The 18,140-nt window shown below is 59.2% G+C and overlaps 1 protein-coding gene across 1 annotated transcript in view; it reads left to right on the top strand.

The window, feature by feature from the left end:
• Positions 1–18,140, top strand: part of GTF2IRD1 (GTF2I repeat domain containing 1) — a gene marked incomplete at its 5' end in the record, with an annotated part of 99,934 nt that overhangs the window by 60,361 nt on the left and 21,433 nt on the right. The window contains 8 exons of the mRNA XM_080830411.1: positions 283–330; positions 1,458–1,523; positions 2,205–2,388; positions 8,997–9,046; positions 9,263–9,319; positions 10,528–10,611; positions 13,960–14,143; positions 14,657–14,685. Of these exons, the coding sequence (XP_080686537.1) occupies positions 283–330; positions 1,458–1,523; positions 2,205–2,388; positions 8,997–9,046; positions 9,263–9,319; positions 10,528–10,611; positions 13,960–14,143; positions 14,657–14,685 (702 nt within the window). The remainder of the gene's footprint in view (positions 1–282; positions 331–1,457; positions 1,524–2,204; positions 2,389–8,996; positions 9,047–9,262; positions 9,320–10,527; positions 10,612–13,959; positions 14,144–14,656; positions 14,686–18,140) is intronic.

Genomic DNA, 18,140 nt, shown 5'->3' with positions numbered 1-18,140 from the left:
GCGTGCCCTCGTGTCGAGGGCAGAACCTTGCACCCGGAAAGAAGGACCGACCGACACGGGTCTGGTCTCCAGAGGGTATGAACCGAACGTGCTCGCACGCGTGGCTCTGAACTTGGCTTCTTTGTGTGAAGACGAGGGTGGGCTGCCTGTACAGAATCAAGGTCGCTGACCCCCTCCAGGGGGCCGCTGTGCTCTGCCCCAGAGTGGTTCGGCCTGACCTTTGCAGCACAGGGCCCGGGAGACAATGCCCGTGGCTTCCTGGCATCCTCTGTTCTCTTTCAGAGAAAGGCCCCAGCGAGGACCCGCGGCCCGAGGAGAGGCCTGTGGAGGGTGAGGCGCCGTCCACCTCCTTCTACCCCATCACCCCATCTCTCCTCCCCTCCCCCGCGCTTCCTTTCCCCACTGTTTCTGGTTCTATCCACGCCATCACTCCCCAGCACCCCATTTGGAGGTGGGAGTCCCGTGGGCTGCCTAAAGTGGGAGGAGGTTTATAGACCCGTGTTCTAGAACGAGGAGACACCTGGTCGGAGGCACACGCAGCTCTTTCTGGTAAGGGAGATACAGAGCATTTTCCATCTTTATTTTTAGACACGCACAGCTTCACAAAGGTTTTAAGTCTGGAGTCCGAGCAAGTTGTATTGAGGCGGGAAAGCACAAAATTGGCTTTGTGTCCAACAGCCCTACTCATTCTCAGGAACAGCGCTCCTTCGCTTCCTGCTGAGTGAGAGTTGAGCAGGAAGAGAGGTCCAAGTGGGGATGGGTCTCTTTCCTCTTGGGAGGACCTGCCCCCCGGAATGGAATGGGAGTGGGTGTGCGAGGAGAGAAGGGTCCTTTCCCTCAACCCGGCCTGACCTCCGTGTGGGGGAGGTTGAAAAGTCCACCGCCACCTGGTGGCAGCGTACTCAGTGTGCCGGCTTGCCGCTCACCCACTGGCTGAGTCACTTCCTGAGCCGGTCTAGAATGACACACACTTCGAAAGATCTGTGGTTCCGCTTAGGCTGCAGAATCTTCCAAATCTTTATACCTTAGACCTGGTTTTATTTTTTTTATTTTTTTTTAAGATTTTATTTATTTATTTGACAGAGATCACAGGCAGGCAGAGAGAGAGAGAGAGGAGGAAGCAGGCTCCCCGCTGAGCAGAGAGCCCGATGCGGGGCTCGATCCCAGGACCCTGGGATCATGACTGAGCTGAAGGCAGAGGCTTAACCCACTGAGCCACCCAGGCGCCCCTAGACCTGGTTTTAGAAGCAGACATCTGAGTTCAGAAATTGTGGACCCGTCTGGGGGTGCCATTTCTGAGGAAATAGCTTTCCTGCTACCACCACGGCCCCGGCCTTCCCCCATTCCAAGGTCCCAATGCAGGGTCCTTCTTGGCACTGGCAGAGCTGGGACATGTGCTGTGAAGCGGGGTCCTGCTGCCCCCGGGGAGGCCCAGCAGGCTGCCTTTTGCCTTCCAGACGGCCACGGTGACGTGATCCGGCCCTTGCGGAAGCAGGTGGAACTGCTTTTCAACACGCGATACGGTGAGCCAGGAGCCGGCCGGGGCCCGGGGCAGCGCACTCTCCCTGCAGCGGCCCTGTTTGCTGAGGGACTTTGGGTCCCCCCTGCTCCCTGCCCTGGGACAAGGCAGGGAGGGGACCGACGGGCCAGGGCCCACTGGGAAGGGGATAGGGACACCCAGGGAAACCATTCCTCCTGCCACGCGGCCCTGGCCTTTGCCACCTGCCCACTCGCAGTCGGCCTTGGCCTCGGGTTGGAGAACCTGTTCTGTCCACCGCCGTAGCTGTCCCTCTGCCCTCACGGACACCCTCCTTTGGGGTCCTCAGGAGGACACATACCAGCAAGACCTTTCCCACTCGAGAGTCCGGGAAAGAGGATGGGGGCGGGGCAGGCAGGGGAGGCTGTTCGTTTATTAGGCCCCAGTGGTTTGCTGGGCACTGGCCGGAGGCTTCACGCACGTTCTCCCAACTCACGAAGCTCGCGTCCTCGTGTCCCATCCCCTCTAAACTCCCGGTCTCTTACCCGCAGACTGGGGTCACGGTACCCACCTCTCAGGGTTGGGGGGAGTCAACTCAGCACTGACTCTCGAGGGAGCCCTGGCACCTGCTTCCCCACCCCCACCCCCGCACAGACGCGGGAGGCTGGAGCCGGGGCTTGTGGCCCCCGTAGTCCCGGATGGCCCTACAGCAGCCGTGTCTCCGCAGCCAAGGCCATTGGCATCTCGGAGCCCGTCAAGGTGCCCTACTCCAAGTTCCTGATGTACCCCGAGGAGCTGTTTGTGGTGGGGCTGCCTGAAGGCATCTCCCTCCGCAGGCCCAACTGCTTCGGGATCGCCAAGCTCCGCAAGATCCTGGAGGCGAGCAACAGCATCCAGTTCGTCATCAAGAGGTGAGCCTGGCCGTGTCCGCGGTGGGGGGCGGGCCCAGCGCCGGGGAGGAGCGCCAGAGCACCATCTCTGTCTTCACCTCGGGGCAGGCTTCTTTGGTGTTTTGGAGCAGTGGGGTGTTAGGTAGGGTTTGGCCCCAGTTGGGCCGGCGGGAGGTTGCCCGGACCCTGCCTGGGCCTGCCGGACCCAAAGCAACCCGCCCGTTGGTCTCCACATGGAATGGGAATCTGCCCGCCGGCTTCCTCTCCTGGACCGTTCTGCACGTTCTCTGGGCGTGTGTGGGTATCCAGGGCCGGGGGCGTCGGGGTGCTGCTGATGGCAGTGGCCCCCAAATTGGGAGATTCATGGCATACCTTCATGGCGAGTGATGGGGCGTGGGGCCAGGCACTGTCCCCCCGGGGCCCTGGTTTGCACCAGGAGGAACAAGGACGAGGGTGCTCCAAGAGACTCAAATAATGCACCTGGGGTTCCTTCCCGCAGCTAACATGTCTTGAGTTGGCCCGTTTTGTGGGCTAAGACTACCATATAATGTCAGGGAGAGATAAATGCTAGAACCTGGGGTCTGGGAGCAGAGAGGGGCAGGAGGAACCTATCTAATCACGAGGCATATCGATATCTGGTGAGAGAGCATTTAGGCAGAGGGAAGGGCAGGTGCAAAGGTCCTGGGGCAGGGCATGGTTGCGTGTTTGAAGACCCGTGATACACTGGTATGGCTGTGCACAGTGACCGAGGGAAGGGTGGTAAAGCCCAGGAGGGAGCAGGGGCCGGATCACGGAGGGTCTCGGCCTGGCTGCAAGAGTTTGGATTTTATTTTACATTTAACGAGAACTCACTGAAAGAGTCCAAGGAGAATATGACATGATCTGGTCTTTTTTTTTTTTCTGCTGTGAGATAGGGGACCTTGGGGTTGTGGGCAGGGCGGAAGCAAGGACCAAGGAGGATGCTTTGCTCTGGCCCCGCGATAGGCTGGCGGCGCGGTGAGAAGTCACTTTCAGGCAGTGTTCTGAAGATGGGCTGTCAGAATTCGCTGACACATCGGATATGGGGTGTGCCAGAAAGGGGGTTCTGAATGGCTCGGGGTCGAGGCTGAGCACCTGGGGTGGCAGTGATGCCATTCTCTGAGATGGGGGGGTGCAGGTGAAGGCCACGATCTGGAGTGGGGTCAGATGTCTGTTGTGCCTGCGGGGCCTGGGGCCTTCCGGGGACAGCAGGGGTGGCAAGTGGATAATGGGACTCACCCCCCTGCTCATGGGAGAGGTTGGGGCGGGGACAGGACGTTGGGAGCGGAATGTCCTGAACATCCAGATTCAGGGGGGACATGCCACTTGGGGGCCGCCTGCCTCATCTGTCCTCCAAACCAAGAATCAGAAGCACTCGGGCGGCCCGGCGGCAGGAGCCAAGGTCACGCATCGCCTCGTGGGCTGACCTTTCTCTCATCGTTCAGTGAAGGCACAGCTTCCCTCTCCTGTGCTCACGAGCATTTTTTTCACACCACTTTATACTTAGAAAGGGAGGCGGGGGGGCGCCTGGGTGGCTCAGTGGGTTAAAGCCTCTGCCTTCGGCTCAGGTCATGATCTCAGGGTCCTGGGATCGAGCCCCACATCGGGCTCTCTGCTCAGCGGGAAGCCTGCTTCCTCCTCTCTCTCTCTCTGCCTGCCTCTCTGCCTACTTGTGACCTCTGTCAAATAAATAAATAAATAAATCTTAAAAAAAAAAAAAAAAAAGAAAGGGAGGCGGGTTAGCCCGGGGACTCTCCGGCGGACTTGAGAGGCCGCCTCCTGGGTCCGAGTCCGGACCTCGCGCTCTTCCCCGTGACCTTGGGCAGCTTGCTCTCAGGGGCTGATAACCGGGAAGCGCCGTAGCACGTCCCGGAGTGACAGTGGAGGTCACGGCTCAGCGAAGGGCCGGGCACGCTCGAAGTACCCCATCCAGATGGCTTTTTTTTTTTTTTCCTAACATCGGATTTATTTAATGACATTCAGTAAAACGCCCCGGTTTTAGGTGTTATACATACCCGTTTAAACGTTGACGAGCTCATGCTTCCTATAACCGCCACCGCCCTGAAGATACGGGCCAGTCTCAGGATGTACTGTATGGTGACTAACATAACATGATCTAAAATAAATCAGTAAAAATTTAATTTAATTTAAAAAAGATGAAAAGATACGGGACAGCCCTGTCCCCCCCAAACCTTCCCTTGTGTGCCTTGGCGACCGCCGATCTCTCTTCTGCCGTCACTTTGCCTTTTCCAGAACGTTCTACAGGTGCCGTGATTCGGCTGCTGCCTTTTGAGTTGGCTTCTCTCACTTAGCTTTTGAGATTCATTCGTGTGGTTGCCTGGATGAGGATCTCGTGTCTTTAAAAATAGATCCATTTTAAAGAGTAAGTTTCACGGACTCCAGCCTCCGGAAAGCCAGGCAAGGACGAGGACTCACGTAGGAAAACGCATAAGCTTTGCCGGGCGCGGTGTTTGGTGGGGGAAGGGAGTGGCCTCGCTGGGTGATTCTGAGAGATTTGGGCCCTTCGTGTATTTTGTTATTTCTCATTTTAAAGTCCAGCAGATGGGCGCCTGGGTGGCTCAGCGGGTTAAGCCTCTGCCTTCGGCTCAGGTCATGATCCCAGGGTCCAGGGATCGAGCCCCACATCGGGCTCTCTGCTCAGCGGAGAGCCTGCTTCCCCTCTTTTCTCTCTGCCTGCCTCTCTGCCTACTTGTGATCTCTGTCTGTCAAATAAATAAATAGAATCTTTAAAAAAAAAAATAAAGTCCAGCAGAAAAATGAAATTAAATTTAAAAAATAAAAACTATGGGGCACCTGGGTGGCTCAGTGGGTTAAAGCCTCTGCCTTCAGCTCAGGTCATGATCTCAGGGTCCTGGGATCGAGTCCCGCATCGGGATCTCTGCTCAGCGGGGAGCCTGCTCCCCCCGCCCTGCCCCCGCCTGCCTCTCTGACTACTTGTGATCTCTGTCTGTCAAATAAATAAATAAAATCTTAAAAAATTTTTAATTAAAAAAATAAAATAAAAACCAGCAGAAAATACTGTTAGGGATATTTGGCACAAAAGAGCTGCTCATCACTGATCCTACTTTAGAGAAGGGCACCTTTGGGCAGGGGTGACGTAAGTGTTCTGGGATCAGGTAGAAGCACAGCTGTATCCGCTACTGCCTGAGTGTACTGAAAACCAGGGATGGGCGTACTTCGAGACTGAATGTTGCGGCACGTAAGTTCCATTTCAATAGGGATATGCATCGATCTCCTATATACACATGTGCACGCGCATACTGGCCTGACGGGACTTCTGTAACGAGGCGTCACGGATAGGAGCGGCTTACACAACGGAAACATATTTCTTACCGTTCTGGGGGCTGGACGTCCAGGGTCAAAGTGCTGGCAGGTTTGGCCTCTCCCGACGCCAGTCCCCTTCACCGTGCCTCCTAAGTGGCCTTTCCTCCGTGTGCACACATCCCTGGTGTCTCTTTCCATGGGACCTAATCTCCCCTTCTTAGAAGGGCACCCGGCCCGGAATGAGGGCCCCTCTCTTGTCCTCATTGAATTTTAACCACCTGTTTAAAGACCCCATCTCCAGATATAGGCACATTCCAAGGTCAGGGCTTTGACATATGAAATTTGGAGGAGACACAGTTCAGCCTGTAAAAATATAGAATTGACCCAGGGTGCCTGGGTGGCTCAGTCATTAAGCATCGGCCTTTGGCTCAGGTCATGATCCCAGGGTCCTGGGATCGAGCCCCACATCAGGCTCCCTGCTCAGCGGGAAGCCTGCTTCTCCCTCTCCCTCTCCCCCTGCTTGTGTTCACTGTCTCATTGTGTCTTTCTCTGTCAAACAAATAAATAAAATCTACCCTGGCACCATATGGAGGTTAGGAGTGCTGCCCCCCCGAGCCCCTTTGTAGTTGAAAATTCACGTATAACTTCTGACTCCCCACAAACTTAGCTACTTAGACCTGAAACGAACGTAACATTGTGTGTCTACTGTAAGCAGAGTAGGGGCACCTGGGGGGCTCAGTGGGTTGAGCGTCTGCCTTCGGCTCCGGTCATGATCCCGGAGTCCTGGGATCGAGCCCCGTGTCGGGCTACACGCTTGATGGTGGGTCTGCTTGAGATTCCTTCTCTCCCTCTGCCCCTTCCCTTCTCTCTAAAATAAATAAATCAATCTTCAAAGAAGGAAAAAACCCTCTTAACTCCTGATAACCTACTGTTGCCCAAAAGCCTTACCGATAACACAGTCGATTGACACGTCTTTTATATATTACGTATGTAACGTACTGTGTTATTACAATAGAGTAAACTAGGAAAAAGGAAACGTGAAAAGAAACTATAAAGGAGAGAAAATGCATTTACAGTCCCGTATCGAGGAAACCATGCCTGTACGTCGGCCCGCGTAGTTCACACCCGTGTTGAACGGTCAGCTGCGTGTTCATGTGTGTGAGAAACTCCTACGGGAGACATCACTCCCTGATTGTCACTCTTTCTTTCTTTCTTTCTTTCTTTTTTTTAACATTTTCTTTATTTACTTGACAGAGAGAGATCACAAGCAGGCAGAGAGGCAGGGAGAGAGAGAGAGGAGGAAGCAGGCTCCCCACGAGCAGAGAGCCTGATATGGGGCTCGATCCCAGGACCTGGGATCATGACCTGAGCCGAAGGCAGAGGCTTAACCCACTGAGCCTCATCTTCTGTGCCTCCTGGGGGGAGGGGCCCTTGCTTTCATTCAGTTATCTGAAGTTAAGAAACCCTTTGGAAGTTGAAAATCATGCGTGGATTCACACGGATGGGGATGGCTACCCAGGGAGGTCGTGGTGGAGGTGGAGGTCGTGCGGTGCTGCCGCGCGTTCCGGTAACGACCACCGGGCGTTAGCAGGCCCCGGCTGCAAGTTCAGGGTTCCCTGGGCCACCCACGCTTCTGAGCAGCGGTCTCGGAATCCTTCCCGGGGCTCAGTAACTAGCTAAAACACTTCACGGAACTCAGGAAAGCGCTGTATTACCGTTAACAGTTTTATATCAAGGATTCTGTAATCAAGACGAGCCAGACAGAGACGTGGAAGTCAAGGTCCCCACGGTATCAGGACATGTCACCCTCGAGCACCGAGCTTCCGTGCCCACAGTCTTTACTGGGATTCACGCTTGCTTGGGTCATTGGCTGTGTGACTGAGCTCCGTCTGGGGCCCCCTCCCCACCCCAGAAATCAGGAGGGTGGGCGGACATCAGGTGACTTAAAGCCCCAGTCCTCTGATCGCAGGGTCTGGGTTCCAGAATCCCAAGTCACCTCAGTAACATAAACTTAGGTGTGATCCCAGGGTCCCACCAGGAATAAGAACTCGGATATTCCTGCCCCTCAAGAAATACCAAAGGTGAGAGGTTATGTCCCAGGACACAGGGACCAGGACGAAGCTCGTTATTACATAGTATTGACTCTAAGTGCCCTGTTTCCCCGCAGACTTGTCGAGCTAGGGTAGGCCTGTCCGCTCTAAGAGAGGGAGGCGTGGTCTGGAATCTGTGGCAGGTTGAGGGCATTGGGGGGGCCACGCAGCCAGAGGAAGGCGGACAGGGGACGATGGAGTGGGACCGGTAGCCGAACCACTCCTTCAGATCTCCTGAAGGGTGTCGCAGGACAGGGGTGCTGGACTAGGGTCTGTGGGTGAGGCTGCCGGAGAGGTAATGAGCTCCCCGTCACGGTGTAGCCGAGCAGTGGCGCAGAGGAGAGCGGGCCTAGAAGGGAGACCAAAGGCCAGACGCTCAGGGCATATGCCTCCCCCAGGCCAGGGGGCCAGTGAATGAGGACTTGGTGCCTCTCCTGGCAGCAGGAACCTGGCACCTGGGTATCTGCCCAGAGCTGGGCTCACAGGGCCCGAGGGAGGAGGGAGGAGGCACAGCCCCGGCCTGGAGCACGGCCTCAGGAGCTGGGAAAGGCCTCAGACTGCGTGTAGAACCCTCCACACACACACTCCCTCTCCCCCTTCTCCTTGTGGGGAAACTGAGGCCCAGAAAGTAGAGACTGGCATCCCCACTGTCCCCCGTGCGAGTCAGGAGCGGACCAAGCCTTGAGGGACCCCTGCCCTTTCCTGTTGCGTGGCCTTGGGCACCTCACTCACCTTCTCAACTCACCACTCACCTTACTCACCCGGTAAATGGGGCGATGGAAAGAGGTCGCGCCTCCAGCACGTCAAGAGGGCACCGGACGTCTGGGAAGGGCTTTGTGTGGCCTCACGATACAGCTGTGAGTGGAAAGCGGGGGTTGGTCCTCAAGGTCCCGACTCCGAGTGACATGACAGCTCTGAGGTGTCCCCCAGAAACCCCGAACCATGTCTGCCCCTCCGAGATCTTGCCACGTGGTCGGCCCTGCCCGCTTCTCTGCTTCACCCCGGCCCCGTGGGCAGCGCTCCCAGAACCGAGGGCAGCATCCCCTGGGTCTGGGCCGGGCCGCCGTCCCTCTGGGCTCGGTCCTCAGAGCCCCCCAGTCTCAGGCGTGGGTCTGCAGGACAGGTGTGGGGGCTCAGGTGGAGGAGGGAAGGGATGGGGGACCCCAGAGCTGGGAGGGCCTATACAGGGAGGCCTGGAGGGGCCTCAGCGATTGTCCCTTCTGGGGTGTTTTCCAGGCCCGAGCTGCTCACCGAGGGAGTCAAAGAGCCCATCACGGACAGCCAAGGTACCCGGGGCAGGGTCACGGGCGAGGCGCCAGCCGGCTGTGGGAGGGGTCCCAGTTCTGCCCCCATCCCTCATCCTTCCTCTAGCCTAGTCCCGCCTCCCGGCGCCCCCCGCCGCCCTCCCTGTCGGGTTTCCCCACCCAAAGATACCACCTCCCTCCGGGGGTCCCCGGAGCTGGCTGCTCACCCTGGCTTCTCTCCCCCTCCCCCGCCCCCAGAGAGGGATTCCGGGGACCCTCTTGTGGACGAGAGCCTGAAGAGACAGGGTTTTCAAGGTAAGGTTGCAGCTCAGGATGGGGTCAGCCGTCCCAGCGCCATGACCTCGACCTGGCTTGGGTTTGGAGGGCCAGACTGGGGGCGGGGGAGGGGCTGGCCCCCGGCCCCGGGGCCTGGGGGTCTGAATGAGGCCGGCTGGCAGGTGGGCCAGGAGGAAGAGGCTCCAGGAGGGCCTGGGGGGCGGCGGGGCGCAGGACTTGGCCCACTGTCCGTCCGGCCCGCTCTGCATCGGGCCGTCAGCGTCTCCTGAAGGCCTGACGCCAAAGGCGGGCGAGGGCCCCGCGGGGCGGGGGGGGTCTCTGGAGGAGAACGTTGCTGGGCCAGGAAGGGCGGAGAGGCAGGGAGAAGGATGGATGGAAGGTAGGAGAAGCTTGCAGGGCAGGTGGGCAGGCAGGAGAGACAGAAGCAGGAGGTCCGCGTCGGGGGGGGGACAGCTCCAGGGGGTGGCCACGCGTCCCCGAGGCCAGGTCGTTCCCCAGTGGCCCCCAGCTGGTCCCTGGGGCTCAGAGGAGAGGGAGAGAGGTCAGCGAGACCAGCGACAGGAAGGGCCAGCCCAGAGAGCGGGGCGCCCAGAGGTGGTACCCAGATCCCAGAGGGGTGGCTCTCCCTGCCCTGTCGCTCGCTCTGCTGCCTCCCGGGCAGCTGGCAGTGGCTGCCGTGAGGGACCCCCTGGCTGCCGGCCCACCCGCGGCTCCTCGTGGCCTCACAGCAGACAGGGGTCCTCACCACACCTGCCCACCCGAGCCGCCTTGGGGACCCTTCCCTCCCCTTCCTCTGTCCCCAGGCAGTGCCAGGCTGCAGTCTCTCGAGGTCATGGCATGGCTGGCACGTGGGCTCCTTAGACAGTGCCCCCAGCTGAGGGAGTGACCTGGGGTGGCCCTCCCCACCGGCCCCCCAGAACCCCAGAACCTGCCCCCCGCTCGTGGGGCCTCTCGTCTCCCAGGCTTATGTACTGCTTTGGTGGTTTTCAAATGCCAACAGTTAACTTCATTTCCCCACTCATGGCTGTTGGCACAACTGTGTGCGTCCTTCCAGAAAACACGTCTCCGTCTAGATGTTCCTTCTGAGGGACTCTGAGGGGCCCACTCTGAGGGTCTGATAACTGCCCGAGAGGGACCTCCCCATCCTTAGAAAATCACATCCCTTAAAAGTCCCCAAGTGCCTTTTAATTTAACAGCCCGACCCAGAATCGTTTCTCCCTTTGCAGAAAATTATGACGCTCGACTGTCACGCATCGACATCGCCAACACGCTGAGGGAGCAAGTCCAGGATCTGTTCAATAAGAAATACGGTGAGCCCCGGGGTGCCCGGGCAGGGGGGAGGGCAGCCCGCCCGCCCGCCATGGGAGGAGAGGCGGGAACTTCCTGCTCGTAGCGGTGGTCACTTCTGGGAAAACCAGTGACTCATTCACAGACATTTCTTGTGCGCCTACTATGTGCCAGACACTGGGGAAACAGCAGTGAAGGAAACAGAGACCCTGCCCTCTTGGGCCCCCGTAGGCCAGGGAGGTGAGACAGATCTTCAGTCACTACGCACAGAATCTGATAACGACAAGGGCCTATTCTACGATATCACAGGAAAAGAGCAAAGCTGGTCAGGAGAGACTAACTTGGATTAGGGAGGGAGCCAGGGAGGCCTCTTTAAAGAAAGAACTGAAGGGTGGGTAAGGAGTTCATCTCGCAGAGAAGGAAGGGCAGGCCAGCTAAGGTAATAGCATGTGCAAAGGCCCTGGGGCTTGTCCTCGGAAGGGCGGGGAGGCTGAAGTAGGGATGTGGGGCTGGAGGCGCGGGGCCCTGTAGAGGCGGCCAGGACACAGATCCCGTCCCCTAGGCCCTTCGAAGGAACGATGGTCTCGCTTTTGTGTTTCGTTGAGAGGACTCAAGCGACAGAAAGCACTCTAGTTTTAAAGTGTCTTCCTGGCTGCCCACGAGGAAGGTGAACGGGGGCAAGAGGGCAGGGCTGGGCGACCGGCTCAGAGCCCGAGCGACGACAGGCTGGCCGGAGCCCGGCAGGGGTGCCGGAGGACGATGGATGGAGCGGACGCAGGCTACAGAGGTCGAGTCGGAGGTGCCCAGCTGGTGGGGAGCAGGGCGGTGGAGGGACCCAAGGCCTCCCATTGAGTTTGACTTGAAGAAAACAGGCCCATGTGGTTCAGGTGCTTTATGGCCTCAAGTAACAAAAACAAACACTCCGGCTGCCCCAGCCAAGGGTGTTGGTTGGCTCCTGGCTCAGCTCCTAGGACCACAGACCAGACCTGGCCAGACCGAGCCGCCTAAAGAACAGTGGCCATTATTCTTCCTCGTGGTGTCCGTGAGTCAGGCGTCTAGGAGCGGTTCGGGGTGGCTGTCCTTCAGAGTCTGGCCTGGGGTCGTAGTTGGAAGGTGACTGAAGCTGGGGTCACCTTGACAGCTCCTTGCTCACGTGTGACCGCTGGGCCGGGGAAAGAGCTGGCACGGGATGAGCGGGGCTGCTCAGGCCTCTGTCCCTGTTTCCATGCCATCTCCCCACGTGGACTCCCCAGTCCAGCGACTCCAAGGTGGCTGGATTTGCCAGCCAGGGGGGAGCCGTCGCCTTTGAGAGCCTCCACAGTCCTCTTTTGGTGGAGGTGATTACGAAGTCCTGCCTGGGGTCAAGAGGAGGGGACATAGGTCCATTTCTCCATGAGGGAGTGTCGACAATGACACTAAAAGGAGCCTGTGGGTTGGGAGGAATGTTGGTGCAGCTGTCTCTGGGCAGTATCATCGGCCAGAGCTCACAGCCTGGAAATTCCAGCAGTAGATCTGCCTTCAGGATCCGCTGGATCCAGCAGTTCCAAGATCTCCTTGGTGTCTTTCCACCGGATGGACATCAGTCTCAGGCTGGCTTCCCTTTTGGTGGCAAAATGGCCACAGCAGGTTGCACTATCCCACCTACACCCTGAGGAAGGAAGGAGAGGGCTGGCTCTCTCACAGGCTTTCTCCAGAGAGCAGGGGGTTTTTTCCTGGAATTCCTTGAGCCCCTCCCTTGTTTCTCATTGGCCCCCACTGAGTCACATGCCCATTCCTCATCCAGTCCCTATGGCAGGGAAACACCGCATGCTCACTGGGTGATCGGGACCTATCAGGGTGACAAGGGAGAGAGGCAGGGTTAGAGCATGGGCTTGACAGGTGGACACCCACACAGTCAGCTCGAGAGAAGGGGCAGCGCCCTCACCAAGGAGGGGAAGCCTGACAGGGGAGGATGGGTGCCATCTTGGATGTCTTGCAAGACCCATAGGCAAGTGGGGATCCAGTCGACTGTTTAGGCCAGGGGGGCAGAGCAGCAAAAAAGGACCCAGACCAAGGCCAAGGAGCCCTGGTATTTAGAGGTCAGGTCTAGGCAGGAGCAGAGTGACCGGAAAGAGTGGAAATCTGGAAAGTACAGGGTCATGGACATCAAGGAGAGGGCTTCAGGGAGGGGAGCGTGGTCATCTGTGCCGAACTGTGTCGAGAGAAGGGCGGGTGTCTGCTGGATTTGGCCACACGGAGGCCATCCGTCATTATAGCAAGGGCCGGCAGAGAGGTAAGAAGTGGAGACAGCGCTGCCCCCCTTGATGGATCACGGGTATAAAATTTCCTGTGTGTCCAATTATTTTGTCATCTCAAAAAGGATCTCGTAGCCATCGCATATGACCTTGTCAGCAGCACAGTCAGGATAAAGAATTAAAAACGGGCTGCAGATCCATCAGGATAGAGTAGAAGCAGTCGCCAGGGCTCGGGGACGCGCGACGGGGAGAGCCCGCTGATGGCCGCAGGGTTTCTCCCCGGAGTGATGAATGTGTCCTGGAACTAGCTGGTGGTGAGACTTGAACAACCTCGTGTGTGCTCTGGAAACCCCTGGATCATACACTTTAAAATGGTCAGCTTTATGGTATGGAAATTATATCTCAATGAAAAAAACAAAAATAGGCTGGAACGATGGCCAGAAGTCAGGGATCCTAGGAAGCCACCGAGATTCTGTAAGTGGTGGATACAGATGACAGATGAGGCTCTGAGTTTCCTGGGAGCCAGAGCAAAAAGGGAAATGAGCCCGGTGTTACCAGTCCCTGTATCCTTGAGATAAAAACCAGTTCCTTGCCCAGAGAAGGCTCAGCTCCTCACACTGAGCCAGGTGGAGATTTCTGCATCGTGTCCTCGTAGAAAAGACACGTCATCCCCCCTGCCAACGCAGGGGATGGCGCGCTCAGTGAGCCCCTTGGACGGATGGCAGGGAGTTCCTTCCCTCTGACCAGGAGGGACCCCGAATGCAGTCTGCCCTCGGGTGGGGCAGGTCCCGGGGTTGCCGACGGAGGGTCAGGCGTTATAGGGAAGGGCCAGCCACGCCCACAGGTCCCATCCTCCCCGTGGAGATACCAAGGTACCTGAGCCACTGTCCTCCCCGTGGCTGAAGCCTCATGTGCCTGCCTGTTCCTCAGCCCACCCGGACACACTCGGCACCCCTGCACGACCCGCCCCCTAACTCCCAGCCCCGCACCGATCGTCCCTTCCCATGGGGCTACACGCCAGCCTGCTTACCCGCCCCAACCCCACACGCACGCCTTCCCATCACGTTTGCACCCCCGCGTCCACACGCCAGGCCTGCTCTGGCTCCTGACCACACACACTCCATCCATCTTCCGCAGGAGAGGCCCTGGGCATCAAGTACCCCGTCCAGGTCCCCTACAAGCGGATCAAGAGTAACCCCGGCTCAGTGATCATCGAGGGGCTCCCCCCGGGAATCCCATTTCGAAAGCCCTGCACCTTTGGCTCCCAGAACCTGGAGAGGATCCTCGCCGTGGCTGACAAGATCAAGTTCACGGTCACCAGGTACTCGGGGGAAGGGTGAGGAGGCCAGACCAGTAGAAGCAGAGCCCTGAGCCTTTCACATGATCTGGTCCTGCCTCGTTCTGCTCTCCGGTGCCACCCTGGGTCCCGGGTTGGGGGAGGGGGTGCAGAAGGGTGACTGCAGGCCAGCCAGGGTGCAGGGAACCCCACGTCAGCCCCCACAGCAGAGCGGTGGCCTTCCTGTCATCTCCTACCCGACCCGCCCGCAGCTCCCACTCACTGCCCTCCCAGCCCCTGGGAGAGGCGGTCGGCCTGCTTTGGAGGGGAGGACAGGGAGGCAAGTGATTTGCCTGGGGTCGTGGAGCCAGCAGGAGGCCCCGGTCACCCTCCGGCACAGCACACTGCCACACTGTCACCGTGTCCGGCCCGAGCAACGAGTCCCCAGGCAGCTTGTTAAAATGCCCTCCCGAGGCAGCCCGTGTGGTGTGGGCCCCAGACATGTCTGCAGAGCGCCCAGGCTCCCCCCTGATACTCCCATCTCCGTTTCTCTTCCAGGCCTTTCCAAGGACTCATCCCAAAGCCTGGTAAGAGGCGCTGGCTGTGGGGGGGCCGCTTGGCGTGGGAGGCCGGCCGCCGTGCTGGGGGCCAGAGGCCGGAGCCCCGGCTTCCTGGGGGACGCCAGGCCCTGCCCTTCTGCTCTCCCACCTCCTCTGGGCACCGGCCCCAGGCGGGAGGAGGAAGGCCACACCGGAACCTCGGGCCGAGAAAAGGGGGACGGCGGGGCGCGGTGACTCGCGTGTTCACCCGGCCAGGGTGCGGGAGGGAGGGGCTGGCCGGGTCCGTGCCCTCCGCGCCTGATGAAGGGGCCTGGTTGACCTCAGTGTGGGGGTGAGCTTAGTGGCGGGTGGTTCGTAATCGCAGAGGGAGGGGTTTCTGCATAAGGACCCCCAGACTTGGGTGAGTGCTTCCCCGGCCTCAGGTGGCGAGCTGTCTCTCCTGGCCACCTTTCAAGGCTGCCGCTGCCTCCATTTCCTCCGTGGGCTGTGTCCTGGCCCTCCCAAGGCCTGAAGGAGAGGGGCCCCTGGCCGGCTCCGTCGGTAGAGCCCGTGACCCTTGATCTTGGGGTTGTGAGTTCAAACCCCCTGTTGGACATAGAGATTACAAAAAAAAAAAAGACCAGAAAACCCTGAATGAGCAGAGACTGTCCCCGTCCCTGCGGGGGCAACATGACTGCCTCGGGAGCCCTCTGGGCTGCGCAGGGTCTCCAGGGCTGACACTGCCTGTGCTGAATTCTTGACCCCAGAGCCTGTGCATGGAGAGACGGGAAGCCTTGCGGCCTTGCCCAGGCCCAGGCCCCATCCCAGAAGATGCAGAGGGAGAGCAGAAATGCACGGAGCGTCTGTGTGCTCCCAGCCCCTCCTTCCAGAAGGCAGGGTCCCCGTGGGGGCCTGAGCATGTAGCTGCCCCCGGGGTGGAGGGCAGACACGATCGTTAAGGAGCTTGCCGAGCAGGAAAGGAATTCAGTTCTGACACCTGACCTGAGCTACAAGGCTTTGCCCTGTGACCTTTTTACGGAGGAGGAAACGGAGGCCAAGGGAACATCAGTGACTCGCCCGGATGCCCACCTCTACTGAAGGGACTGTTGGGTCCAAAGCCTGGCTCGGGGCAGGCAGGCGGGCCCCATGATGCGGGTGGTCCGTAACTCAGCAGCCGCCGAGCAGAGGAAAGTCAGGCTTCGCGGAGGAACACGGCGGGGCAGAGGTCCGCCGGCGACCTTCCCGCAGACCACAGGGCTGGGCCATCCCGCTGACAAGTCTCTCGAGCCCAGGGAGCCCGGTGGCCCACTGGCAGTTAGAGGAGCTTCCTGACGTCTCCGGGCCATTCAGCCTGTCCACCCACCCCTCGGCCTGTGCTCTGGCTCCTCCGTGCACGGAGAGAGCCCTGGGAAATGCTTTCTCTGCCCATGTGGTGTGGACGAGGGTGGCAGGCTGCCTGGAAGACGAGATGGGAAAGTGGCCCTTGGCCCAGCGCCCAGGGATGGACCCGCCGGCGCCTTTCCAGGCACTGGCATCCCAGGCTGGGTGGCCCCCGGGAAGGGCCGGGACAGCTTACTCATGCCACGTGTCACGCTGCGCGGGGAAGGTGTCCAGGCTCGCGGGGGCCTCCGAGAGCTCACTAGAGGTCACAGCCTGTCCCCAAGCCCTCCAGCAGACAGTCGCCGAAGCCTGACACAGACCAGCTCCTGGGGTCCCCGGGAGAACCGGAGCGGGAGCTCAGGTGTCTGGGGGAGGCGGGACGTCGGCAGGTGCCGTAGTCTGGAGGAAGGTGGGCTGAACCGGACGCGGGTGCCCAGGGCATATGAATGGCAGGTGTGGGTTGGGGGCCGGTGGCAGCACGTGGACCGCGTGGACTGTGGACCGTGGGAAAGCCCAGGCTGGTGTTCAGACAGACCTGAGTTCAAATCCCTGCCCCACCCCCCGTACTGACCGTGTGACCTTGGGCACCTTATTTCACATCCGCGAGCCTCTGCTTGCTCATCTGTGTGATGGGGAAAGGCGTACCTGCCTCCTTACGTGATCGGAATTGGGTAAATGGTGGGCAGTGACGGGCGGGCTGTGGAGGGCTGTTTTCCCCCTGCTGTCCTGGGGGCTTCATCCTGACGCTTGAGTGAGACGGTGGTGCATCATTCGGCCCGGGCTGGCAGTGACGGGTAGTGCTCAGTCCGGGGGGGGCGGTGGCAGCGGTTGTTCCTGGGGTTTAGGAAGGCTTCCTGGAGGAGGTGGCATTGTGCTGGGCCTCGGAGACGAGGAGAACAGCATGTGGTACAGACGCAGGGCCCAGCCCAAGCGAAGGCACACAGGGGACATCGAGGGCCGTGGCTGGGGGCAGGGGCAGGGGCAGAGTTGAAACCAGCATGGCCTGGAGGATGTGGCGTGTCATGGCAAAGACACAGGCCTTATCCTGGGCATAGCAGGGCCGTCAAGACACTTTCCTGTTCCTTCCGTCCTCTTCCGGAAATACGGAGCAGAAACTCAAGTGCAAGACATGTAAAATTAAACCAGATTTCTACGGAAGGGCCGCATTGCGTAGTGGGAGAATCGGAGTCCATTTTCTTCCCCTTTTCCCTGGGCTGGTGTCCAGGTTTCAGAAGGCTTCACAGTGCCAAGAGTTAGGGTCACGGGGCCACCAAGTCTTGACTCTCATGTGTCCCCATTGGTGCCTACAAGACGTCATGGACAATTGTCCATGCAGAAGGTTGGAGAGATGCCCCTTGCTCCTCCCCGTGGAGGCTCCCCCAGGGCCTGGAACCTTCTAAGAAGCCCGCCCGTGTAGCCACTTCCTACCACAGAGAGTTTGAGTGCGAGCAGACCAGTGACTGGGGAAGGGCCTGGTCCATGGGCGGGACGGGCGGTGGGGGAGGGCAGATCACGGGTGCGGTGGGGAGGTGCGGGGCTGTGGGGCTTGGGAAGGGGAGGCCTGTTAAGGTTAGCTCTGGGATTTTCTAGGTGATTTAGCAAAGGCTCCCACAGAAGCCTTTCCTAACAAGAACCATCCGAGACAAGTGAATTCTAAAGAAAATGACACTTTAAAGATAAATGGGTCGTTAGACCTGGGGCGTTCATGATGCTTCCTACACTCGTGGGCTGGGCCAGAGTGGGGCGAGGGTATGGCCATTCCTGAGCCAGCTTTGTTCTGGGGCAAAAGAGATGATACCAGAGGCCTTTAGCGTTATCCCAACTGGGTACATCACATCTGCCCTCCGGGCCTCAGTCTCCCCCCCAGTGTCTAGTAGCCGTTTCTCCTGCTGAGTGTTGGCAAGGCACCTGGCTAATGATGGACTTGGACTGAGTCTCAGAGGACAGGGAGTGGGATTTCGGGGCTCTGGTGGTGGGGGGAGCCGTGGGCCCACCTCTTGGCAGACCCCTAGGGGGTCGGCATGCTGGCTGGAGGGGCCTGGTGGAGAGGCCTGGGGCTGCAGAGGGCGGTGGGGCCGGGCCCTGCGCTCGAACCCGTGTGAACTCTAGTCCTGCTTCAGTGG

The sequence above is a fragment of the Martes martes genome (genome assembly GCF_963455335.1).
Source record: "Martes martes genome assembly, chromosome: 18".
NCBI lineage: Eukaryota > Metazoa > Chordata > Mammalia > Carnivora > Mustelidae > Martes > Martes martes.
Note: the sequence above shows the minus strand (reverse complement) of the source record. Positions and strands in the feature narration are given on the sequence as shown.